Below are 22,604 nucleotides of genomic sequence, written 5' to 3'. Positions count from 1 at the left end.
AGTGACTTTTTAAAAGCTCATTTTTCTCTCTCTCTTCTCATTGTCGTCACTTTCTTCCCATTCTTTCTCTCTCTACACTCTAATTCCCTCCATCGAATGTCACACCCTACTTCTCGTAAGATGTAACATGTTCCCATAGTACACCTAATGAATTACCGTACTTCACCTACCAGTAACCCATTAACTACAAGGGATTTTAAAATAATTTTTGTTCATTTTGAAATTGGTGGGTAAAATTTTTTTTTCAAATATCAAAAAACCTTTATTTAAAGTCCAAACATAAATCAAATTTTTGGATATTTAAAATCTCCGCAATTTTTACAAAAATTTCAGCAGAGTGCCGTCTGTATTTTGAGAAAACAGTTCTTCAAAACCTGAAAATAAAAACACTTCCAATAAATTTCTCAATCACAACTCCATTTGCATCCACTAAACTTCAAATCAACAACAATGGGAACACTTCAACTCAAAATCCAAATTTCAAATCAAGAATTAATATCTCAAAACATTTCATAACTCATGCATTTTGCATTTTAAATTATTAATTTACAATCATAAACTAATTTACAGATGCAAAATCTCAAAAATAATATTATTACAATTTTATCTGTACAACTGCTCAAATTACAGAGATACATATGCATACTATCATATTTACATCAAACTAAACTACCAGGGTATAGACAAATACCCGTACAAAAATTCTTCAATTGTGCTTGTTTCTAACTGTAGCAGCTCGCTCTGCTGCTATGTCCTTTTCTCTATCTGCGACAGTAAGTTAAAGCTATCGCTGAGTATATAAATACTCAGTGGTGCACAATAAAGCATAATATAAAACATTTATGAACAAATCCTCATTCGAAAATCTCATAATCACATTTCACAATTTTTTTTTCTCAAATCACATTTATAACAAATCATAATTTTCAAAGCTTAATATAGCACAACTTGATCAAACAATTTAATAAACATAGTGTCGCCAAACAATAACACAACTTAGCCATGACACAAAATTTCCGAACATGCCGTGTGTACATCACGACAAGGCAAACACCCTCACTAATCGAAATCAATGAGGGAGGTGGCTAGCTAGCTAATGAATACTCATCCACACTCACCCCTCAGACTGTGAAGCCAGAGAGAGAGGAAACTGATCAAATATCATACTCACGCCATAAGTGGAGGAGGAACATATTAATATTGCCATGCCAAGTGTGAATAAAAACAATTTAAATCAAGTTATTCATACATTTCATACAATTTACAAATCATATTTCATTCCAAACTTTTCATTTACAAAGTAGGCAACACACTATTTTTCAAATAAGATTTTCAAAACCATAACTAAATTCAAAACCATATTGTTCAAATATTTCATACAAATCAATAATTAATTTTCATTCCAAATTTCTATTGTAAAATAGGCGACACAACATTCTCGAAATTCATAATGAACAAAAACATTCACAATGTATAACAAATCAATTTTCATTATGAAAACTATAATTTAAAAATTTTTGTGCACAAATACAATCAATTTTCAAAATCAAATTTCCATTAACAAGTGGCAACACCATAGTTCCCAAAACCCATAATTAACACAATGCATACAAATCAAGTTGTCAGTGGGAAAACAATAATTTAAAGTTATTGTGCACAAACCTGGACTTAATCGCCTCTAGGCCTTTCGGGTCTTTTTCAGCTGAAAAACAAAATTTATAGTGTTTCAGTATCTTATTTCACAGTAAATCCAATAATTAATTCATAAATACTTAATTCTAGCCCAAATATGCTTAAACTAACATTCTTGGAAATTTTCATTTTAGAGTTACTATTCATGGTACTATTCAAGTTAATTTGTTGACTTTCTAAGGCTTAATAGGTATGGGAACTTCAAATTCACTCACATACCACATTTTAGTCACTAAATTTGTTGGCTTTGGTTATTTACTCAAATTCTAAGTCTTTTAGGCAAATTTGCAAATTTTCAGTTTTGGTGTCTTAAGTTGCACTGTTCCATTGGTCATTTTACTGTTAGAATTTGGAAAACTTTCTTCATAGAAAATGTTTCTTATTGTCTTAAGTTTATTCTCCTTTTTGAATCACTCCAATTGGAGTTTTGTAGCTCAAGTTATGGCCATTTGAACCATGGCTGCCGGATTGAATTCAACCCAAAATTCTGGGCAGATTTTGGTTCTGGCAGTTTTGGGTCACCAAATTTGGGTGGCCAAACGACTTGGTTAATGGCATAATTTGGGTTTGTGTTCTTCATGAAAGTTTTAGGTCTATATCTCATCTAACCACTAGTAAAATTTCAGGTAATTTTGACCTGCCTAGCTCAAGTTATGACCAAATGAACAAGCATTGTTCATTTAGTCAGTTTGTACAGGGACAGACTGAGATTTTCCGAATTGAGTCAATTTATTCACTAGGTTTTAGTCACTTTTTGGGCATGGTTCCTAAATGAAATTTGTGTCATTTAGTGTCTATTTTCATTCCCAATTGGTCTCATACCAATTGGACTTGTAAAATTTCATTTTTGGTCATTCAAAGTTGACTTGGTCATGCTGCCAGCATCATGACCACATTGAATCCGAATTTGGTTTCAACTCCAACCATTCCAACACACTTCATTTGGTCACCATTGACCATTTCTCACTTCAATTTAGGTCCAAGACATCTTTTACCAATTTTTTCACATTTTTGTCTCTAACCCTAAGTGTCCCAAAACCCTAACTCACAATTTCTCAATTCATGTAAACACATGCTAATCAATTTGTTCATCACAAATAATCATCAATTTCACTAATAAACACAAATAATTTCCTCAAAACTATCAAACCACAACTCATATAATGGCTGCTGAAATTTAGAAATTTCCTATCCCTACAAATTTCTTTTAATTTCATATCAATCTAATTTAATTTAACAAACTTGTCATGCCTAGAAAAGAAATAGAAATAAATTGGTGCACTAACCTTTTTAAACAATTCTTGAGCTTATAGAAACTTTGGAATTTCCTCACTTTTCTTTCCTTAGTTCTCCTTCCCAAGTTGCAAGAACAAGGTGTAATCCATAATTTTTGGGGAGTTTATGGGAAAATTTGGAGTTTTAAAAGCTTACACACAAGCTTTAATGGAGGATTTTGAGAGGGAGAGGGTGAGAGGTGAGAGACGGCAAAAATGGGTGAGGAAGACAATTTTTTTCTTTTCTTTTATAAATTTTAGCTAAATTAATACATAATTATCCCATAATTTTTAAATTCTTAATTATTAAGTTTATTGCATCATGCATGATGTCATGCTTGATGTAATAAACCTTTTTTACTTTTTCAACTTTTTCTTTTTCCTATTTTTTTTTTTCATTTTTTTTTCTTTTATGACTTTTATCCTTATGGAAGACTTAAAAATCAAATTAATTAAATTTATTAATTATAATCTTTATGACATCATGCATAATGTCATGCATGATGTCATCTCCCTACACCTTTTTTATTTTCTCTTTTTTTTCTATTAATTCTTTAATTTAATTCCTGACTCCGAAATTTTCTTTTCTCCGATTTTATTTGACAATTAGGTCAGGAGTCAGCTCTCGGGGTTAATTGACCAAATTGCCCCTCGCCGGTTCAACCCGGTTTGCAAATAATTCAATATTTCTTCCGAATCCCTGACCTAATTATTTAACTGGCTTAACAGTTCTTTTTCATGATTTTCTCTTTTCCACTGTGTTCGTAATGGTCCTAAGGACCGCGGCGTCACATTTTACAGTTCGAAATTTGAGTTTAAATCGACTTCGCAGTCGTTCCCGAGAAAGTCACCCATCGCTGTGACTCTCGGCTCGTTTAACTTCTTGTGTTCTGTTTTTCTTATTTATACTTAACTAATTGACAATTACTAAATATTTGTGTTTATGGCTTATCTAGTTGTCTTAAGTGTGGTTCTAATCTCCTTAATTGTCTAGAGCGACTCCGGTCACCGGAACAGTAAAATATACCTAGCTATACAAATAGGGGTGTTACATTGAAGCTCCTTCCAAGCTTGTATAAACCCCAAATTAAACCATAAATCCCCTAAATTCCTTAACAAAAACTTATAATCAAGCCTTGGCAAGAAGATTGGTGAAGGAAAAATTCAAGAAGAAGTGGGAAAAGTGAAGAGAGAAAAGCTACCCAAAAGGTTAGTGAAATTCTTTCATTTCTCTCTTTAGATTCATACTTAAACATTTAATTTAAGTTAGAATTAGAGAAAATTGATACAAAATGAGATGATAAGGAACCATAGAGAATTCGACTAGCCTGGAATTGATTAGGGTTTGATGGTTTTTTATGCAATTGAATATGTAGGTAAGTTGGATTGAATGTGTGGATGAAGATTATAGACTTTGATTTCATGAATTGAGTAAATTGATGAATTAGGGTTCTTGAGCTTTAGAACTTTGGGGGAAATTGGTAATTTAATTTAATTAGACCTAATTGACGTTTTAAGTGACCAAATGGTATGTTTGGGAGTGCATGGGAATGCATGAAATGGAATTGAAATTGTGCAGATGAAATAGCCAATTCTGGTAGTTGGACCTTGGTCAACTCAAATAGTCATAACTGAAAATTGGTTGCTCCAATTGGTGTGAGGCTAATTGAGAATAAAAATAGACACATAATGACACAATTTTCATTTAGAAACCATGCCTAGAAAATGACATTTAGATAGTGAACAATTAGGTTAAATCCGGGTAATGTGCACTTCCATTGTACAAAATGACCAAATGAACAGTATTTATTCATTTAGCCATAACTTGGTCTAGGCAAGTCCAAATGACCTGATTTTTGTGGTATTGGAAAGGTATGACATAGCACTACAACTTTTATGAAGAATACCAACTCAAATTCTGCTCATAACCAAGTTATTTTGCCACCCAAAGTTAGTTGTCCAAAACTATCAGAACAAATAAAGTGTCCAGAAATTATGGGTAACACCAATCCGGTCAGCCTTAGTAAAATGGCCATATCTTGGCCTACAAAACTCCAAATAGAGTGATTCAAAAAGGGAATTAAAGATAGGACAATAAGGAACAACTTTTGTGAAGAATACTTAGCCAAATTTCCAAAGTAACTAGACTAATGGAACAATGTAAAACAATGGATCAAAACTGAAAAATTGAAAATTCTCTTAGGAGACTTAGAAATTGAAATGGCAACCAAGACCAATAAATTAGGCACTCAAAATGTAGTACGTTGGTGTAATGAGAATTGGCATACCTATTTAGTGTGGAAAAGTCAACATTTTGACTCAATGGTCAAATGAATAGTAACCACCATAATTAAGAACACAAAGAATTCAATTTATGGGAGTATACAAGTAAAGTTTAAATACAAATTTCAATTGTTAAAATTATGATTAAATATAATTTGAATAAATATTGAAACATCTTAATTGTGTGCTTCAGTGGAAAAAGGGCCTTTCGAGGAAAGGAATTGACATGAGTGAAATAAGAAAAGACTAATTACGAGGTCTATACACAATACTTTTTATATTTAATGCTTTTACTTGAAAATTTATTTGGATAAGTGGGTTGTGAATAAATCCGTGATTTTATGGCTTTAGAAAATTTATGTGAGAAAAGTTGTGTTGCCTATTTTAGAAATGGAGATTTGAAATGGAGATTTGAAATGAAGTTTGCTTGATTGTTGCATGAATTATATTTGAACATTATAGTTTTAAATTGTTTTGGCTTTGGAAATTTTATTTAGAAATTATTGTGTTGCTTACTTTGTAAATGGAAATTTTAAGATAAAATGTGATTTGTGGTTTGTATGAAATATTTAAATGTTGTGATTTGAAATTGTTTTTTATTCACACTTGGCATGACAGTCCCTTACTATGTTTTCCTCCTCCACTTATGGGGTTGAGTTTGAAATTTGATTTTATTCCTCTCTCTCTGGCTTGCCAGTCTGAGGTGAGTTTGGATGAATACTCATTAGCTAGCTAGCCACCTCCCTCATTGATTTCGATTAGTGGGGTGAGTTTGTCTTGTCGTAGTATACAACACAACATGTTCGGAAATTTTGTGTGATGACATAAGTGGTATTATTGATTGGCAACACTGTATTTATTAAATTGTTTGATCAAATTTGTGTTATATTGAGCTTTGAAAATTGTAAAATATTTAAATTATGATTTAGTAATGAATGGTTTATGTTCAGCTTTTTAAATTTTATTGTGCACCACTGAGTAAAATTTACTCAGCGATAGCTTAATTTTGCTGTCGCAGATAAGAAAAAGGACATAGCAGCAGAGTTAGCTGCTACAATAATAGGGGAGCACAACTTAAAGATTTTTTTTTGTACGGGTATTTGTTGATACCCTTGTAGTTTATTTTGATGTAAATAGTTTAGTGTCATATGTATTAATGTAAAATTGAGCAGTTGTACAGTAAATTATAATAATATTATCTTTTGGATTTTTATGTCTGTAAATTAAATTGTGTATGTACATTTAATTTAATGCAATGTTTATGAGTTTATCGAATTATTTTAAAAACAATTTTCAGTTGTGAATTTTGAATTGAAATTTGGTTGAATTGTATTGATTTGAGAATATATTGATGGTTAGGATTAAGAAATGAAATTATTGAGAGTGTTTTCACAAATTTTGAAGAACTGGTTTTTCCCAATTATAGACGACACTCTGCCGAAATTTTTATAAAATTTGCGAAAACTTTAAATTGATTGAAAATTTGATATGTGGTTTTACTTCAAATAAAAGTTTTTAATTCCTACCAAAAGTGCTCACCACTTTCAAAAGAAGTAAAATTTGTTTTAAAATCTCTTGTAGTGTATTTAATAGGTTATCGGTAGGCGAAGTTCAGTAATTCATTAAATATACTACGGAATCATGTTATGCCTTACGGAGGGGTAAGGTGTGACAATACTTGTAAATACAAGCAAATTGTGTAATGGATGTCCAATGGCATTTTCATGTTTTTGACCAAAATGTAATACAATAAATATGGTGGCAATGTAGTAAATCTCAACATAATGGCACATGTCCTGCTTCTTTTCCAATAATTGATAATGGCATTTCTTGTAACATTTGACAAAATAATTAGGGGCCAATACATAAATAAAGCCAAAACATAAGGCCAATGGTATTATTGTAATAATGATCAAAACACATGGCTCTTTCTTTGAGACGTGATTTGGTGGCAGTATATCTAATTTCATACTCGAGGGTTCTTCTTTAAGCCACAAACTAGTGGCAAACTTGTAATAACATTTAGAAAACATGGGCTATCTACTTTGGAGCTTCTTCTTTGTCCATGAATTTTTTTTAAATATTTATTTTCATGAGGATTGATTGTTAGTTTGTTTAGGATGATTGTGTGACAAAAATCATGCTTTTTATTCATGTTGGACTACCTTTGTAAATTGTAATTAAAAAATGTGGTTGGAAGGTATAAACGAGCATAGGTTGTACAGAGCAAATATACCCATTACTTCATTCAGTTTTGGTATTATCTAAGAGTGTTAATTGTTTGATTTTGCACTAATCTATATAACAATGATCAGTAGTATACAGTAGAACTAATGGCAAGTGGTTTTTGAGGGTTTAACTCTTCCAATTCTGTGGTTTTCAATAAACTAAGCAAGATATAACATCAGAGGCAAGCTTCAGCTTGACTTCAACGTGAACTGACATTAAATATAGGTTTATACCATGCAAAAACAAGAACAGATTATACAAAATAATCCCGAACCACTAACAAACCCCCAACCAGTTAGGTTAGACGATTGTAAACCCGACCTCATCTTATTATTTTCAAAAATAATTATTTTGCAGATTTAAAATCTAAATATTTAAATAGACATTGCCTTATAGATTTTTGAGCAATAGTTTATGTTTTTAGCTGGTTTGTCATAAACTACAAGCCGTCCACTTTGTTTAGCCTTGATCTCTTTCAAAAATTGGTTCATTCTTCTATTTAAATTCAAGATATAAAAGATATGAGGGAAAGACATAATTTTTTTGTGTCAATTCTCACTTACACGCCACTAATATTGTTTGTAGATTTTTCCTATGGGTATAAACCTGCAACACAAGAGAGAACATCAAGTGAACCGCCTTGGGCAATCTCTCTAATGCTTAACTCAGTAATTGAAACTGAGTAGAATAAAGAATTTACTAGAGATAACAACCTACCTGACTGTGATTATAGAGACTTGAGTTCCTTATATAGGCATCGGGTAGACTCCTGTTTGAAGTAGGATTTAGCATTTGAGATAAAATTCATATATTAAAGTAAGTCTAATTAGAGTGGAATTCGAATAAAATAGGATATTTATCCTTAGTGGATATGTTTGTACTGGATTATGATTCTATCATGAACTAAGCACAAGTTTATATTGACGCCAAATAGACTAATATATAACACAACAGAAAATAACCAATTTGGCAATCAAATAGAACAAAAAAGCATATAATTGCATTGAATGTTGATCATTTCCGTGTAAAGTAAAACTTTGTGTCCATAATATAAATAGATCAATTTAACACTGTCAATTTCTATTAACTTTGGTATTATAAGAGCTATTTTAAATAATTTAAAAGGTCAATTAGACCCCCAACAACTGTTTAGGATGCAATTTAATTATTGGACAATAATTTAGAAAGCAAAATGAGCATTTGGCTGAAGAAAAATTATCTTTACAAGTTCTTAAATATTTTTGCCTTAACTTACACGATAGACAAGATGATTTTCAAGTAAGGTAATCTTTTGTGATGCCGCCAATTTACAGAAGATAGAAAATTTTTAAATCAATCTACTTGGATATCAACGCAATTCTCAGTGTTTATGTATGCAAAGATAAGGGATATATTTTTCTTCTTCAAATATTATTGATGAGTGTAAATGTAAGAGTACGTTGGTATATTTTATTATTTATCCTACGAGTACCCTCATATTTTAAATGAAATCTTTCTATTTTAGATTAAAAAATAAGGACATAATAAAGGGCGGATCTACTTTATAATTCACCCCACTCAATTTTTTCTTTCAAATCTTATATATATATATATTATTAAATTAAATTATATATACTACATTATTAAATTATCTATGTAACTCATTAAAATAATTTTTATCCATTAAAATATTTAAAATATTATTATATTAAATAAATTTTGTGACACCCCTTACCCGTCTACAGTATATCCGAGTAAGATATGTCACACGGTGTACCGGAACACTCTATTTTGTGTTAATCATTTTTATTCTTCCTTAATTAATTTTTATCATAGTTTTGAATATAACTTGTGAAATATAATTCATTTAAGTCATTTATTGAAATTATAATTTATTTGAGGTTCCGAAAATTTTATAGAAAATCTAGCAGAGTACCGGCTAAAAATAGAGAAAACAGTTCTTCGAAACCTGTGAAAAATACTTCCAATATTTTCAATCAATCCCAAACTCCATTTCATCAACAAAATCTCAATATGTTTTTCAACAACATTTCCATTTCTCAATCATTCATCTCATATGATAATCATGTAAAAGTCATAAATAAATGTTCACTTTTTCATTCATAAACACAATTTCTACTATTTTCATTAATACCAAAATACATTACATAAGTTTCAATTACATATGAGAAAATAAAAGTTAATTATAAAATATCAAAATAAAACCTAGTGTCCTACCAATGCATCGATGACGTGAGTCGCCACGGACACTATGCAGAGTCAGCAGGAGGTCTCACCCACCGTGGTCTACTGGGCTCTCCAAGATCTCCGGAACTCACGCGTGGCAAAAGCAACGCGCTAAGCAATAATGCTTAGTGGTGCCTATAATAAAATAAAAATAAATAACAGAAAATAAATATGCAGTGAATGTACTGATATCTCATTGCAAATAAATTTTCGTTGAGTATTTGTAGATTTACTTATTTTGTACTTATTATATTCATTATTTCATTAAATTTATCCACTTTCATTTTTGGTTGCCCAAGTAACCTATACCGACGCATCGGATCGATAAACGGGTAAACCGCACTAGGTATCAAGTACTCGCCGTCACACCATCGGTCACATATGTGTCTCCAGGCAATGTAACAGCCTAATAAGTCGTAATAACATTAGGCACAAGGCCAAGTATCAACATAATGTCGAATGGCTAAAAGCCATGAAATCACTGAATGGCATAATGCCATGTGCGATCGCTAATCGAACCCTATTGGCATGCCAAACAATCCAAACCAATCTTGTTAGGTATACTAGGGCATTTGACACTTTTGAATTTTTCAATTTTTAAATTTCAAGTTTTGGCGTTACTATTCCCTTCATTAGTCAACAAAAATGTTGACTTTTGAATAGAAAATAGGTATATTGGTTTTAACACTCCCAACATACCACATTTTGCATTCAAAATTTGTTGGTATTAGTTACCAATACCATTTCTAAACTTAAAATTAATGGAGCAGAATTTTCAGTTTTCATACCCTATCTTTATTGTTCCATTAGTTACTGTTGCAGTAGGAATTTGGGAAAATGATAAACATGAAAGTTGTTTTATATTTTGTCTAGTTGAATTTCCTTTTTTGAATCACTCCATTTGGAGTTTTGTAGCTCAAGTTATGGTCCAAAAACCACAACTGGCCGGATTGGAGTTTTTCTGGACTAACCATATCTACAGTGCAATGAACAGTGACTGCAACTCCCTTGTTGGATAGGTTCTGGTCATAATTTGGGGTGAGTTTCTTCATGAAAGTTGTTGGTCTATATCTTAGCTTGTTGCTGGTAAAATTTCAGGTCAATTAGGCCATTCTACACTGAGTTATGGCCAAATGAACAATCACTGTTCATTTGGTCATTCTGCAGAAACAGGTTGCAGGACACCCGGATTGGGGCAAGTTTTTGGTCCACTTGGTTTGGTCTTATGGGCATGGTTTCTTCACCAAAGTTGTGCCATTATGTGTCTAGTTTCATGTCCAATTGGCCAAACACCAATTGAACCTCTACAATTCAAGTTATGGCTGCCCAAACCTACTGGACTCATGTCCAATTCTGCAGGTTACCTAGGGCAGCCACACTAAACCCAAATCCCATCACTAAACACACTTTATTTCTTGTTTACCCATAACCAAATGGTCACTAATTGACCATTAAAACTTCCATTTACCATCAATATGGCCAAACCCTAATATAGCTCAAAATCCTAATTTTCAAATATCCATTAATGCACATACATCAATTCAACATACTTAATGATGTTTATGTCTCATACTCATGTTCAAGACCACCCATGTACAACTTAAATTCATTCAAAACTCATCAATACTTCCATCACTAAGGCTGCCAACAATTTTTAAGTGGTCCATACATGGATATGTTCTTTTAATTTCATGAATTTCTAACTAAATCCATATACCTAACTTCAAATTTAAAGAGAAAAATGGAGAGATATAGCACTAACCTTAGTGGCAGAATTTTCTCTTGACCCAACTTAGATTTTTCCCTCACTTTCTTTAGTTTTCTTGGCTGCCAAACACTTTAGCTAGAGTCTAGGGAAATTTTTAATATTGGAATATAGAGGAAATATGGTGAGTAGAGTGAGAGAATTGAGGTAGATGAAGAAAAATGGGAGAGGGCTTCAATGGAAGGTCACGGGCAGCTGAAACAAATGAGGAAGAAACTGAATTTTTGTCAATTTTTTTCCCTTTTTAATTGTTTTAATGTGTGCTTGTCAAATTTCAATTGGTGGGAAAATTTAATTGCATCATGCTTACTTAAGCATGATGGCATATTTAAGCATTTACTTTCATTTTTCTTTTTCTTTCTTTTTTTCTTATTTTTAATTTAATTTTTAGTAATATTTATTCATATTTTATGTTATAATAATTATTTACTTAACTGGACAAGTTGGCCAAAAATCATCTCTGAAGACGAAATGACCAAAAACCCCTCCGTTTGGCTTAACTGGTCAAAATTGTCTGTACCGATTGAAAAAAAATTTTAAATATTTTCTTGGCATTCTAATGCCATATGAACCTCAATGACCCTTCTCTGGAGTCCCAAAAATTATTTTATGAATTTTCTCTCGGGTCTAGAGCTCCTAGTTGTGAGAACCGCAACTTTCCACTGGGTTACTCATCGCTTAGGCATCGGCTCATTTAACTTGGTTGTATTTTATTTCTAAAATTTTTTCTAAATTTTTCTTATTAATATTTGAGTTAATTATGGTTCCTTACTTTAGTTTAAATATTTTTCCGGACGTTCTAGCTGTTCGGACCGACACTGGTCACTGGAACAATAGAATGTACGGAGTTACTACCGGGAGGGTGTTACAAATTTAAACTTATTGTTTTGACAATTATTGTACTTATTGTATAATAATTAACATTTAAATTAATAATTATTGTATTTAATATTTTAATAATTGACATATAATCTATGAAAAATCTAGTGTATCTATTAACTTTGTTGGCTTATAAAATTGGCATTTATATTCTTTATTACAATTATGAGAGTTAAAGAATATTTTATACAATAAAAATTATGAAACTCAATAACAGAATTAAATAAAAGATGAGTTATTAAATTATTATTAAATTACATTTATTAAAAAATATTTTTAATAACATTAATTATAACGTGATGAAGTAACACTTTTCAAAAAATGAATTATCAAAAATAAGTATTTAAAATTATGGCTATAACACATTATTTTATGAAATCATTCTTTTACTTAATTATTATTATTTATTTATATATATTATTATATTTTTTAATAAATAATTTATTATTATATATAATATTATTATATTAAATAAAATAAAATTTTTTGACCCACTAATCTAATTTGTTGTAATTTGTTGACTCCGCTCCAAGACATTATGTAACTTCATAATCTATGATACACTCTTTTCCTTGCAAAATAAATACTATTTTCCTCTCCTTTCATATTTCTCTTTCCTCTCCAGAAAAAAGGATAACTGATATCTCAGGTTACTTTCTTTCCTCTCCAACTATCACAATTCAATAAAAAAGCATAAGGTAAAAAGCAATGAACAGGAATTTGACACTAGCTGTGGCAGCGGCGACTCTAGTGGCACTCCTTTCCATCCTCATAGCGGATCCCATCAATCTCTTTGTGCCACCTTCATTACCATCATCTCATGATCATCTCCACTCTGCAAAGGTCGTTCCCGTCGCCGGAGCTGTCGGACCGGAGAGCCTGGTCTTCGATCCCAATGGAGAAGGGCCCTACACTGGTGTTGCTGATGGAAGAATTCTCAAGTGGCAAGGAGATGGCGGCGGCTGGGTTGATTTTGCCACTACTACTTCTAATAGGTAATAAACCCATCTAGGTTAATTTCCTTTTTTGTGTTTGGTTTAGATATCTCGAATAGATTGTTGTTTGAGTGACATGTATGTTAATGTAGCCCCTAAAATGCTCTCAGCTTTTGGGAAAAATGTTGGCTAAATTTGTAATATTCCTCTGGAAATGAATGGAAAGCTAACCCATTTTACAAATACCTGTACTTTTCTCTCTAGTCTTCCTTCTGCTTTTAAGCATGGTAAGTTGAAAAATCAGTTAGCAGCAATACATTAGAGTGAGGTTGTAGTTGTTAAGCAAATTGTTAATACTGCAAAGGCAATTAATTGGAACGTTGTAATAATTCCATTTGTGCTTAATGTTTTAGTTATAATTGCCTCTAAACCAGTAGGCCAGTGGTTAAGTGTCTATCTTGTACTGCAAAAAGGCTATGGATACATTTTGATGTTCTCTTTCCCCTCCCCTTGAATCAGAAACGTTTCAGTTATCATACGATCCTTTGTCATCGATCTGTGTTTTTGGCAATGGCGGTGACTTCATTCATTATGCATATGATGTTAAGTAGTATATGTCACATCAATACACATGAATCTTGGATGACTTGAGTGGCATTCTGTTTCTAGCTATCATAGTGAAGAAAACATTGCTCTTGCTTTTGGCCTAACTCTTGTATCTTTTAATCCACAAGAGTTCCTTGCAAGCTGCTGCAATTGCAACATGCTTATCCTTAGTGCTGGATAAAGCATCATGTGTCTTTTGATATATAAAATTTTGGTAGAAAGGCCACAAAAATGTGTGTTTTTTTTTTCTTTTCCTTTTGTTGAAGGACTTATGTGGGCCTCCTTTTCTCCAAGTTGCTACTTGAAAACAAGAAAGTATTGAAACGAACTCAAAATCTGGTTTATGATTTAGTATAAGCTCTTTTGGCTACATAGAAAATTACATATACAACCACTTTGGATGGAAGAATAGATGACAATACCGTCTATGTTGGATGAATTTTAACATGTTGCTCTTGTGCCTTGCAAAGTGACATTTCTTTTTACTGGTGTTAATCATTGATTTGATTCTTTGTTTTCTTGCTTCAAATTACTCATTTGATGAAATCTATTTTGTCACTTTTCTTGATATGTGCCTTTCTATGATAATCAATTGGCACAAATGAAGAATTTATGCTCATAATTCCTCTTATCATGCTTTTATATTTCTAAAGTTTTCCTTTCTTTGTTCAATCATCTGTCATGGATTTGGATTTTGCATAATTCAACAAATGAGAGTCATCTAAGTGGGCATTGGAATTAGAAGAGATTGTTAAGCTTTTAACTAGAGTTGGATCCTCAAGAACTAAACATTTTCAGTAATTTGACAAGCTTGATCTTTTCTGTCACTTGTACTAGAAGGTTCTAATATACCAATGAGAAAATAGGACAAATAGTGTTTCTAGTTCCAAAGTTTATTATACTTCATATCCAAGAAACCTCCTTCAGTTGCTCATAGTTAATGCAAGAAATATCTTCTAAGTGGACAATATCTGATTGAATAGGAAGAAAATAAGGGCTTTTGGAGCTGGATCTTTTTGCACTAAACTTCTCCATTATTATATCAAGCTCAATTGACTATCTTTTTCATTTTTGTATTATATTCTGCGAGATACCAAACTATAACCTATATAATTTACTATATCCTTCTTTGTTATTATCAAGAATAATGAATTGTAGATTAAGATTATATCAAGCTCAATTGACTATCTTTTTCATTTTTGTATTATATTCTGCGAGATACCAAACTATAACCTATATAATTTACTATATCCTTCTTTGTTATTATCAAGAATAATGAATTGTAGATTAAGATTGTAGTCTTACATAGATTAAGTTTTCACTTTTTAAAAATTAATATCCTTTTTTCCTTCACTTTTGCTTGATTTTGCACAAAGATACTGCTAAGATTAAATTTTTCAATGGTTCAGTTTGACAAAAGGTTTTTTTCCTGTGGCATCCTTCATGTCATTGCACATGTATTGAATTTTTTGGAGTAACTTAATATTCACTCTACATATAATCAATTTGTGGTAATGAAATCAATTGTGCATGTTTTAATGGAAACTAACTAAAATTTAACAGGTTCAACTTTTGTTCAGGTGAAAGGAAATTAACTTGCAGTAGTTCATGCTGTTATGTCATTGGTATTAGTTACCATTTACTTTACACGACTCAATACTAATATGCACAATAGATTTAGCTTCTGGGTATTCAAAACCTCTCTTAGTAATATATTTAAAATTTCATGTTTCATCCTCTACAGGGCCATGGCTTGTGAAAGCTGGCTACTAAATGATCTCATATTTCCTAACAATACTGAAGTTGTTTCCATAGAAACCTTTCATTTTCTCAAGCTTAGGTGATCATAAACTAGATTATTTACTGAATTCAGACAGCCCTCGTTGGTCATGTCTATTAAAGCAGCACTCGATGGACATATCTATTAAATCTTTGAGAGCTCAAACATCCATAAAAATGAATTTTCAAAAACATTGCTTCCCTTTGTGAGAAAATGTGCATGTTTTCATAATATATTCTCTGCATTTTTAATTATATGGGGCCTAGTTGCAATTTTATTGGCGTCTGCACATAGTTGAAATGATGTAAACCTTAGCATAACTCAATATGACTAGTTTCCTAACATTGCTAGTGCTAGGGGTGGAATTCTTTTAAACATACCATGTTTGCCTTGTCATAAGTTAATAAAACCATGTGTGGTCATCAGAACATCAAAACAAGAATGTGATAGAATCAGTTTAACATGTTAATTCTGGGTATGATATGACCTACTTAACATGGCACGACATAGTTTTGTGTTTGGTTGCTATTTATTTCTTTCTATTCTTAATTGATAGGTCTAACCTTGAATTTTTCAAAAAATTACTTCAAATAAAACTATTGAATATGCATAAAAGGATATAATTAGTGTTTTGTTAAATACATTTGAATGTAATAGACATGTTGTCCTCCATCACTTAATTAACTGTGTTATTATTTGCCACTCTTATTTGCTAAGTCATCATGACACTCATTTAAGAATCCAGTTAGTACAATTTTGACCCAGAGACAAGTAATGCAAACCAAGCTTTCTTATTTCATGCTATGCTCAAGTCATGTTCACGTATTATTTCAGATGTAGCCAGTGTTGCTCCCCATAATAAAATTACTCTTGAATAAATTGTTCGGTATATTGTTTTACTAAGATGTCTATTTAAAAAAAAAAAAAAAAATTATAAAAAGATGTATAATGGTTTTGATGAGCCAGAAACCTCAATTTCCAAGGAAGGAGTTTGTTCCCCCATTTGTGTGTAGACTAGGTATGATCTGATAGAGAATTAGATGTCTAAGTTTATTTCTCAGGGTGTAAAAAGAGGAATACACTCCATGCAAGGCTTATCAATATTAATACATACGCATGTGTTGCTCAATTGCCAATTTTCTTTTCTATTTTTAACCTGACAAATTATTATGTTCTCATAATCTTGAGTTACTGAAAACCTCAATGTATAAGGAAGGAGTGCACTCGCCCATTTGCACCAGAATTGGAGCATGTGTGTGGAAGGCCGCTGGGACTACGGTTTGATAAGAAAACTGGAAATCTCTACATAGCTGATGCCTATTTAGGTCTTCAAGTAGTAGGTCCAAATGGAGGTTTAGCCAAGCCAGTGGTCTCTGAAATTGAAGGCCATCCCTTGCGCTTCACCAATGATTTGGATATTGATGAGGAGGGAGATGTGATTTACTTCACAGATACAAGCAAAATCTTCCAACGAAGGTAATCTAAACAGGAAACTTCTTGAGTTTGAGGGTTGTCTATAAGTATTGATAGGAAATGTTTTATTTGTGGTAATGCTTTAATAGTTTTCGCAAGGAGATGAGAAAATGATAGTTAATTATCAGGCACGTTGGGAATTTACTTTGGGTGTAATGTTTGGATGGGTGTTTTGATAAGAAGATGATGGAAAGATAGTGCATCAAGATGTGAAATTAGTTTACTAGATTTAAAATAGATGATAACTTGTTGCAACATTCGTGAAATCAATGACATAAGAACTTTAGTTATAATTTTGTTGAGCAAGGAGATTTTCATGGTGTAAAAGATTTTGCATTCTATACTTCAATGTATCACAAAGAAGCACATAGCAATTGCTGTATTTCAGGTTGAAGTACCAAATTGAAGGGAAATAGGGAATTATTATGTCAGACACCTAAAGAACCTCTTTATTGTCCTCTTGGCCCTATCCTTAAAAAAAATATGGGTTAATTGCATTTAATCTAATTTAAATTTAAAACTTGATATTGCATTGACATGCTGATCTCATCCTAGAAACAAGAGGGTTGTAGCTTACTCCCCTTTTTGCACCTGAGATTTTTACTTCTAGAAAACCACTGTTTCCAATTGCATAGGTCAATTCTTTTCTTTCTCATTTTCTGTTTTTCATTTTTTCATAGGCAATTTATATCATCAATCTTGAATAAAGACACAACTGGTAGATTGCTGAAGTATGATAAATCAAGCGCAGAAGTTACAATTTTACTTGAAGGCCTTGCGTTTGCCAATGGAGTAGCATTGAGCAAGGACCACTCCTTTGTGCTAGTAGCTGAAACAACTGCTTGTCAGATTTCAAGGTATTGGCTTCATGGTGCCAATGCTGGAAAGGTTGATATTTTCGCAAAGCTTCCAGGATTTCCAGACAATATTAGAAGAAACTCAAAAGGGGAGTATTGGGTAGCTTTGCATTCCAAAAAAGGACTTTTTTCAAAGTTGGCTCTTTCAAATTCATGGATTGGAAAGACACTGTTAAAACTTCCTCTTAGCTTTAAGCAACTTCATTCACTGTTAGTAGGAGGGAGACCACATGCAACTGCTATAAAGCTAAGTGAGGATGGGAAGGTTCTGAAAGTTTTAGAAGATTGTGATGGAAAGACATTGAGGTTTATAAGTGAAGTTGAAGAGAAGGATGGGAAGCTGTGGATTGGATCAGTACTGATGCCTTTCCTTGGTGTTTATGATTTGTAGAAGATATGCAATTAATAGGTTAAAGGTTTTTATGTAATCTGTATCCTTTTGCTTAAGGAGAAAACTTTTCTTTTTTTCAAATGTCAGTGTCTTGTAATTTTGTGCTTTTAACATATGAGGAGTAAGTTCTGTCATTGAAGGCATATTATTCACCTTAAAGAGATTTGAGTCTCGTTCATTATTAAATAAAATAAAATAAAAATAAAACTTTTCTTTCAATCGAAGTGGTATTACGTGGTTAGCAACTTTTTATTTTTTTATTTATTTTTTAAATTACATGTGGCATTTTTTTATTTAAAAATTATTATGCATAAAACAAATTATAGTAAAATACATCTTGTATTTCATTTTTGCTAAAAATTATTGATTAATTTCTATATTTTCAATATAAAATAATGGCATTCTTTAGATTTCATTTTATCTACATTAATCCCTCCCGTTCAAATTGGACTTAAATAGCTTTTTTTTTTTTTTTTTTTTTTTTTTTTAGTTAGGGGTTGGGAAGAGTGGAGACTCAAACTAAAGATGGCTAAGTGAATAATATACTAATTAAAATTTGCTATTATCAAATGAGAAAATACTAAAAATAATAATCTTCTTCTTCTCTCCATTTCTCTCTCCCTCTCTTGTTTTGCTCTAGGGTGTAAATGAATCAAGCCACTCGTGAGCTACTTGAGGTTTGGCTCGATAAAAGCTCAACTTGATTCGGTTCGATTTCGAAACGAGTCAAACTCGAGCTCAAATTTTAAGTTCGCTTAATAAACGAGCCGAGCTCGAGTTCAGCAGTATTCGACTCGAACTCAAGTTCGAGCTCGGTTCGTTTATAAGTTCGCGAGTTGACTAGTTGAATAAGTTCGCGAGCTGGCTCGTTGAACAGGCTTGTGAGCCGGCTCGTTGAACAGGCTTGTGAGCCAACTCGTTGAACAGATTCATGAACAAGCTCATTTATAGACTCGTTTACAAAAATATTTATATTAATTATTATAATTTTATAATATTATAAATATATTTATTTTGTTTATAACTATTTTTAAAATAATATATTCTTTAAAAATATGATATAAACAATATATAAAATATATTTATAATTATATAGTTATTTATGCTTCAGATTTATTTTTTTAAAAAAATAAGTTAATTTTTATATGAGAATAAATTTAGAATATTAGATAATAAATACATAAAAATTATTGTGAATTATTTTATCTATATTAAATGACTAAAGAAATTAAAATTACATACTTTTAGCGTTAGTGTGATTTGAAACGTAAAGCATATCTCTCTTCCTCTCTTCTTTCTCTATTAAAATTTTAAACTTTTAAAAGATTAAGTTTTAAAATTAACATTAATATATCTAACAATTATTATTACTTTCTTTCTATATGTAGCCCCATTTCCAATATCTTGATTAGTTTTCTTTTATGTGAACTTTAAACTTTTAAAGGATTAATATTCAATTTTAATACTAAACTATTTATTCATTATTATTATTCTTCTCTCTCTCTAAGTACTTTCTCTATATGCATCCTTTAAAAATTTTTCTCTCCTAAATCTTTTCCTACTTAATATTATTTACTTATTCTCTAAAAATTAAATTGTTAATATATTAAATTTAAATCATAATACTATTAACTTTAGTTAAGAACCATAAAATTCGATTATTATATATATACACACATTTATGTAATTGAGTTTATTATAATTGTCATTAATATGTTTATGTCATATAATATATTGTATTTATATTACATAGTAATATTTTTAATTAAATGATAATACTATTGAATTTAGTTAGGTGTCATGAGATTAGATTGTGTGTGCATATATATATATATACACATATAATTGAGTTTATTATAATTATAATTAATATATTGATATCATATAATATCTTGAATTTGTATCATATAGTAATATTTTTAGAATTTAGGTTTTAGAATTTTAGGATTTAGAATATTAGGGTTTAGAATTTAGATTTTAAAAATTTAATTTAGGCTTTTAGGTTTAAGGTTTTGGAATTTTAAAGTTTAAATTTTTAGGGTTATTTTATATAGAGAGAGAGAGAGGTAAGATAGGTGGATATGCATAGTTGGGTCATATAACATTATCTATAAATAACTGAATTATATTTTCATTCAATTAACTATTATTTATTTTATTTTTATTTCTTTTAAAATGAATTATTTATTTAAGTTAAAAGAATTAAATTATTTCACTCTCATGTTTTTAACATGAAAATTAATAAAAAAAATTAATTAAATTAAATTTTTATAAATTTATAATTTCTAAAAATGCTGTAAAAGTGAAAAAAAAAAAAAAAAAAAAACTTACTTACCATTGAATGGCTTCAAGGGGACTTCAAGAAGATTTAATTTAACTGCACCCCTAAAAAAATATAAGCACATAATACACTTGCTCCTTTATAGATGTTAAATTATTTATATATTAATGTATTATTTTCTATTAAACATTTGGTTAATATACCAATTTATTCATTTATAAACTGACAATAATTAAGTTTTAATTTTAAACTACTTAGAGTTAGGTTATATGGATTCTTTTTTTACATTTTAAAACGAATTTCATTTAGATATCTAAAAATTACAAACATTTTGATACTAATTCATTTCACATCATTTTAGATCTCTCATTTTCTCTTCACTTTTTTCGCCACTAACTTATCACACCTCCGCACTAAGACATTTGATGCTCTATGTTGCATATGATCCAACCATCTTAATCTACCATTTCTTATTTTATCTCAATTATATCCTACATACACTCTATCGAATGTAGTCATTTATAATTTTATTTATTATCGTGTTAACATACATCAATTTTAATATCCATATTTATGTCATGCTCATCATGTGTGTGTATTGTATCTTAGATGCCTAATATTTACCCACATGTAACATAATTGACTTGACCATAATTCTGTAAAACTTATTTTTCACTTTGTCAATGATCCTATGATTGCATAGCACACCTATCATAGTTCTCCATTTTATTTTAAATTCTCAATTATTATTTCGTTTTTCTTTTATGATAAAATCTAAATACTTGAATTAGTTGTATTTTTGCCAATAAAACCTCTCCTCCATTAATGCATATTCTCCATCTTACTTTTATTTTGTTTAAAACTCTTAATCACTCCAACATTTAATTAGCTCCTTCACTATTCCATCCACTAAGATATCATTCATAAATAATATATATTATGGATAAGGCTAGTCAATTCATTCATAATTAAAATAAACAAGTATCTCTCAACCATATCACATTATTAAAAGATTATTTATCATCAAGTATATATAAAATTCAACTTATAAACTTATTATGCTCGATGAAATCTTTTTAAAAAATTGCAAGTTTTCATATAAGATTTAGTGAATTGAAATTATAGGAAAAAAAAAATCTTTAGGGTTTGAATTTAAATATTAATTTGTTCAAATTAAATCTATAAATTTTAAAATTTTAAACGTTAAGACTTTAATTAAAAGTTATTTAAAAAAAAGTGTGTGATTATCCTTAATTACCTTAGATTTTGGAAGGTATGTAAAGTGGCGGCACACGTAAACAAAATTCACTTGTGCACTTGTGTGGTCCAGCTATAGAAAACAAAAATTATTTTTACATTTATATTAAATATTTATTTTAAGTCCATGCAAATATTTATATTGACTTCTGATTATATATAAAATTTTTTATTTTAAACAATTTAATGAAAAATTTTAAAATTAAAGAATTTATATTTAAAATTTAAAAATTAATTTAAAAATTTTAACTTTTTATATCTAAATTGTTATGTGTTGTCACAAAGAGAGAGAGAAAAATAATCAAATAAGAAAAATAAAAGATGTAACATGACATGTTATAGATATAAAAAGTTAAAATATCTAAATTGATTTTTGAATTTTAAATAAAAATTTTTTAATTTTAAAAGTTATGGTTAAATTATCTAAACTAAAAATTTTGAATATAATTAACAATTGAGATAAAAGTTTAAATTTATTTGGCTAAAAAGCCTTTATTTTATATCAATAAAATTTGATATAATAATATTATAATTATTTTTAAATAAAAATTTTATATTTGAGTCCAATTATTAAAAAAATATTTCATATCTTTAATTTTTAATTATTGGCTCTTGATTATATATATATATATATATATATATATATATATATATATATATATATATATATATATAT

At 30.1% G+C, this 22,604-nt stretch overlaps 1 protein-coding gene across 1 annotated transcript; it reads left to right on the top strand.

Annotated features, from left to right (window-relative positions):
* The first annotated feature begins 12,931 nt into the window (after positions 1 to 12,931).
* Positions 12,932 to 18,609, top strand: LOC131176622 (protein STRICTOSIDINE SYNTHASE-LIKE 10-like). The gene is made up of 3 exons (XM_058141683.1): positions 12,932 to 13,343; positions 16,882 to 17,145; positions 17,823 to 18,609. Exons 1-3 carry the CDS (start codon positions 13,057 to 13,059, stop codon positions 18,388 to 18,390), a joined length of 1,119 nt encoding a protein of 372 aa, XP_057997666.1. The 5' UTR covers positions 12,932 to 13,056; the 3' UTR covers positions 18,391 to 18,609.
* Positions 18,610 to 22,604: the final 3,995 nt, after the last annotated feature.

Source organism: Hevea brasiliensis, unplaced genomic scaffold (genome assembly GCF_030052815.1).
Source record: "Hevea brasiliensis isolate MT/VB/25A 57/8 unplaced genomic scaffold, ASM3005281v1 Scaf191, whole genome shotgun sequence".
Taxonomy (NCBI): Eukaryota; Viridiplantae; Streptophyta; class Magnoliopsida; order Malpighiales; family Euphorbiaceae; genus Hevea; species Hevea brasiliensis.
The sequence above is the reverse complement of the archived record's forward strand: the minus strand, read 5'-3'. Positions and strand labels throughout refer to the sequence as shown.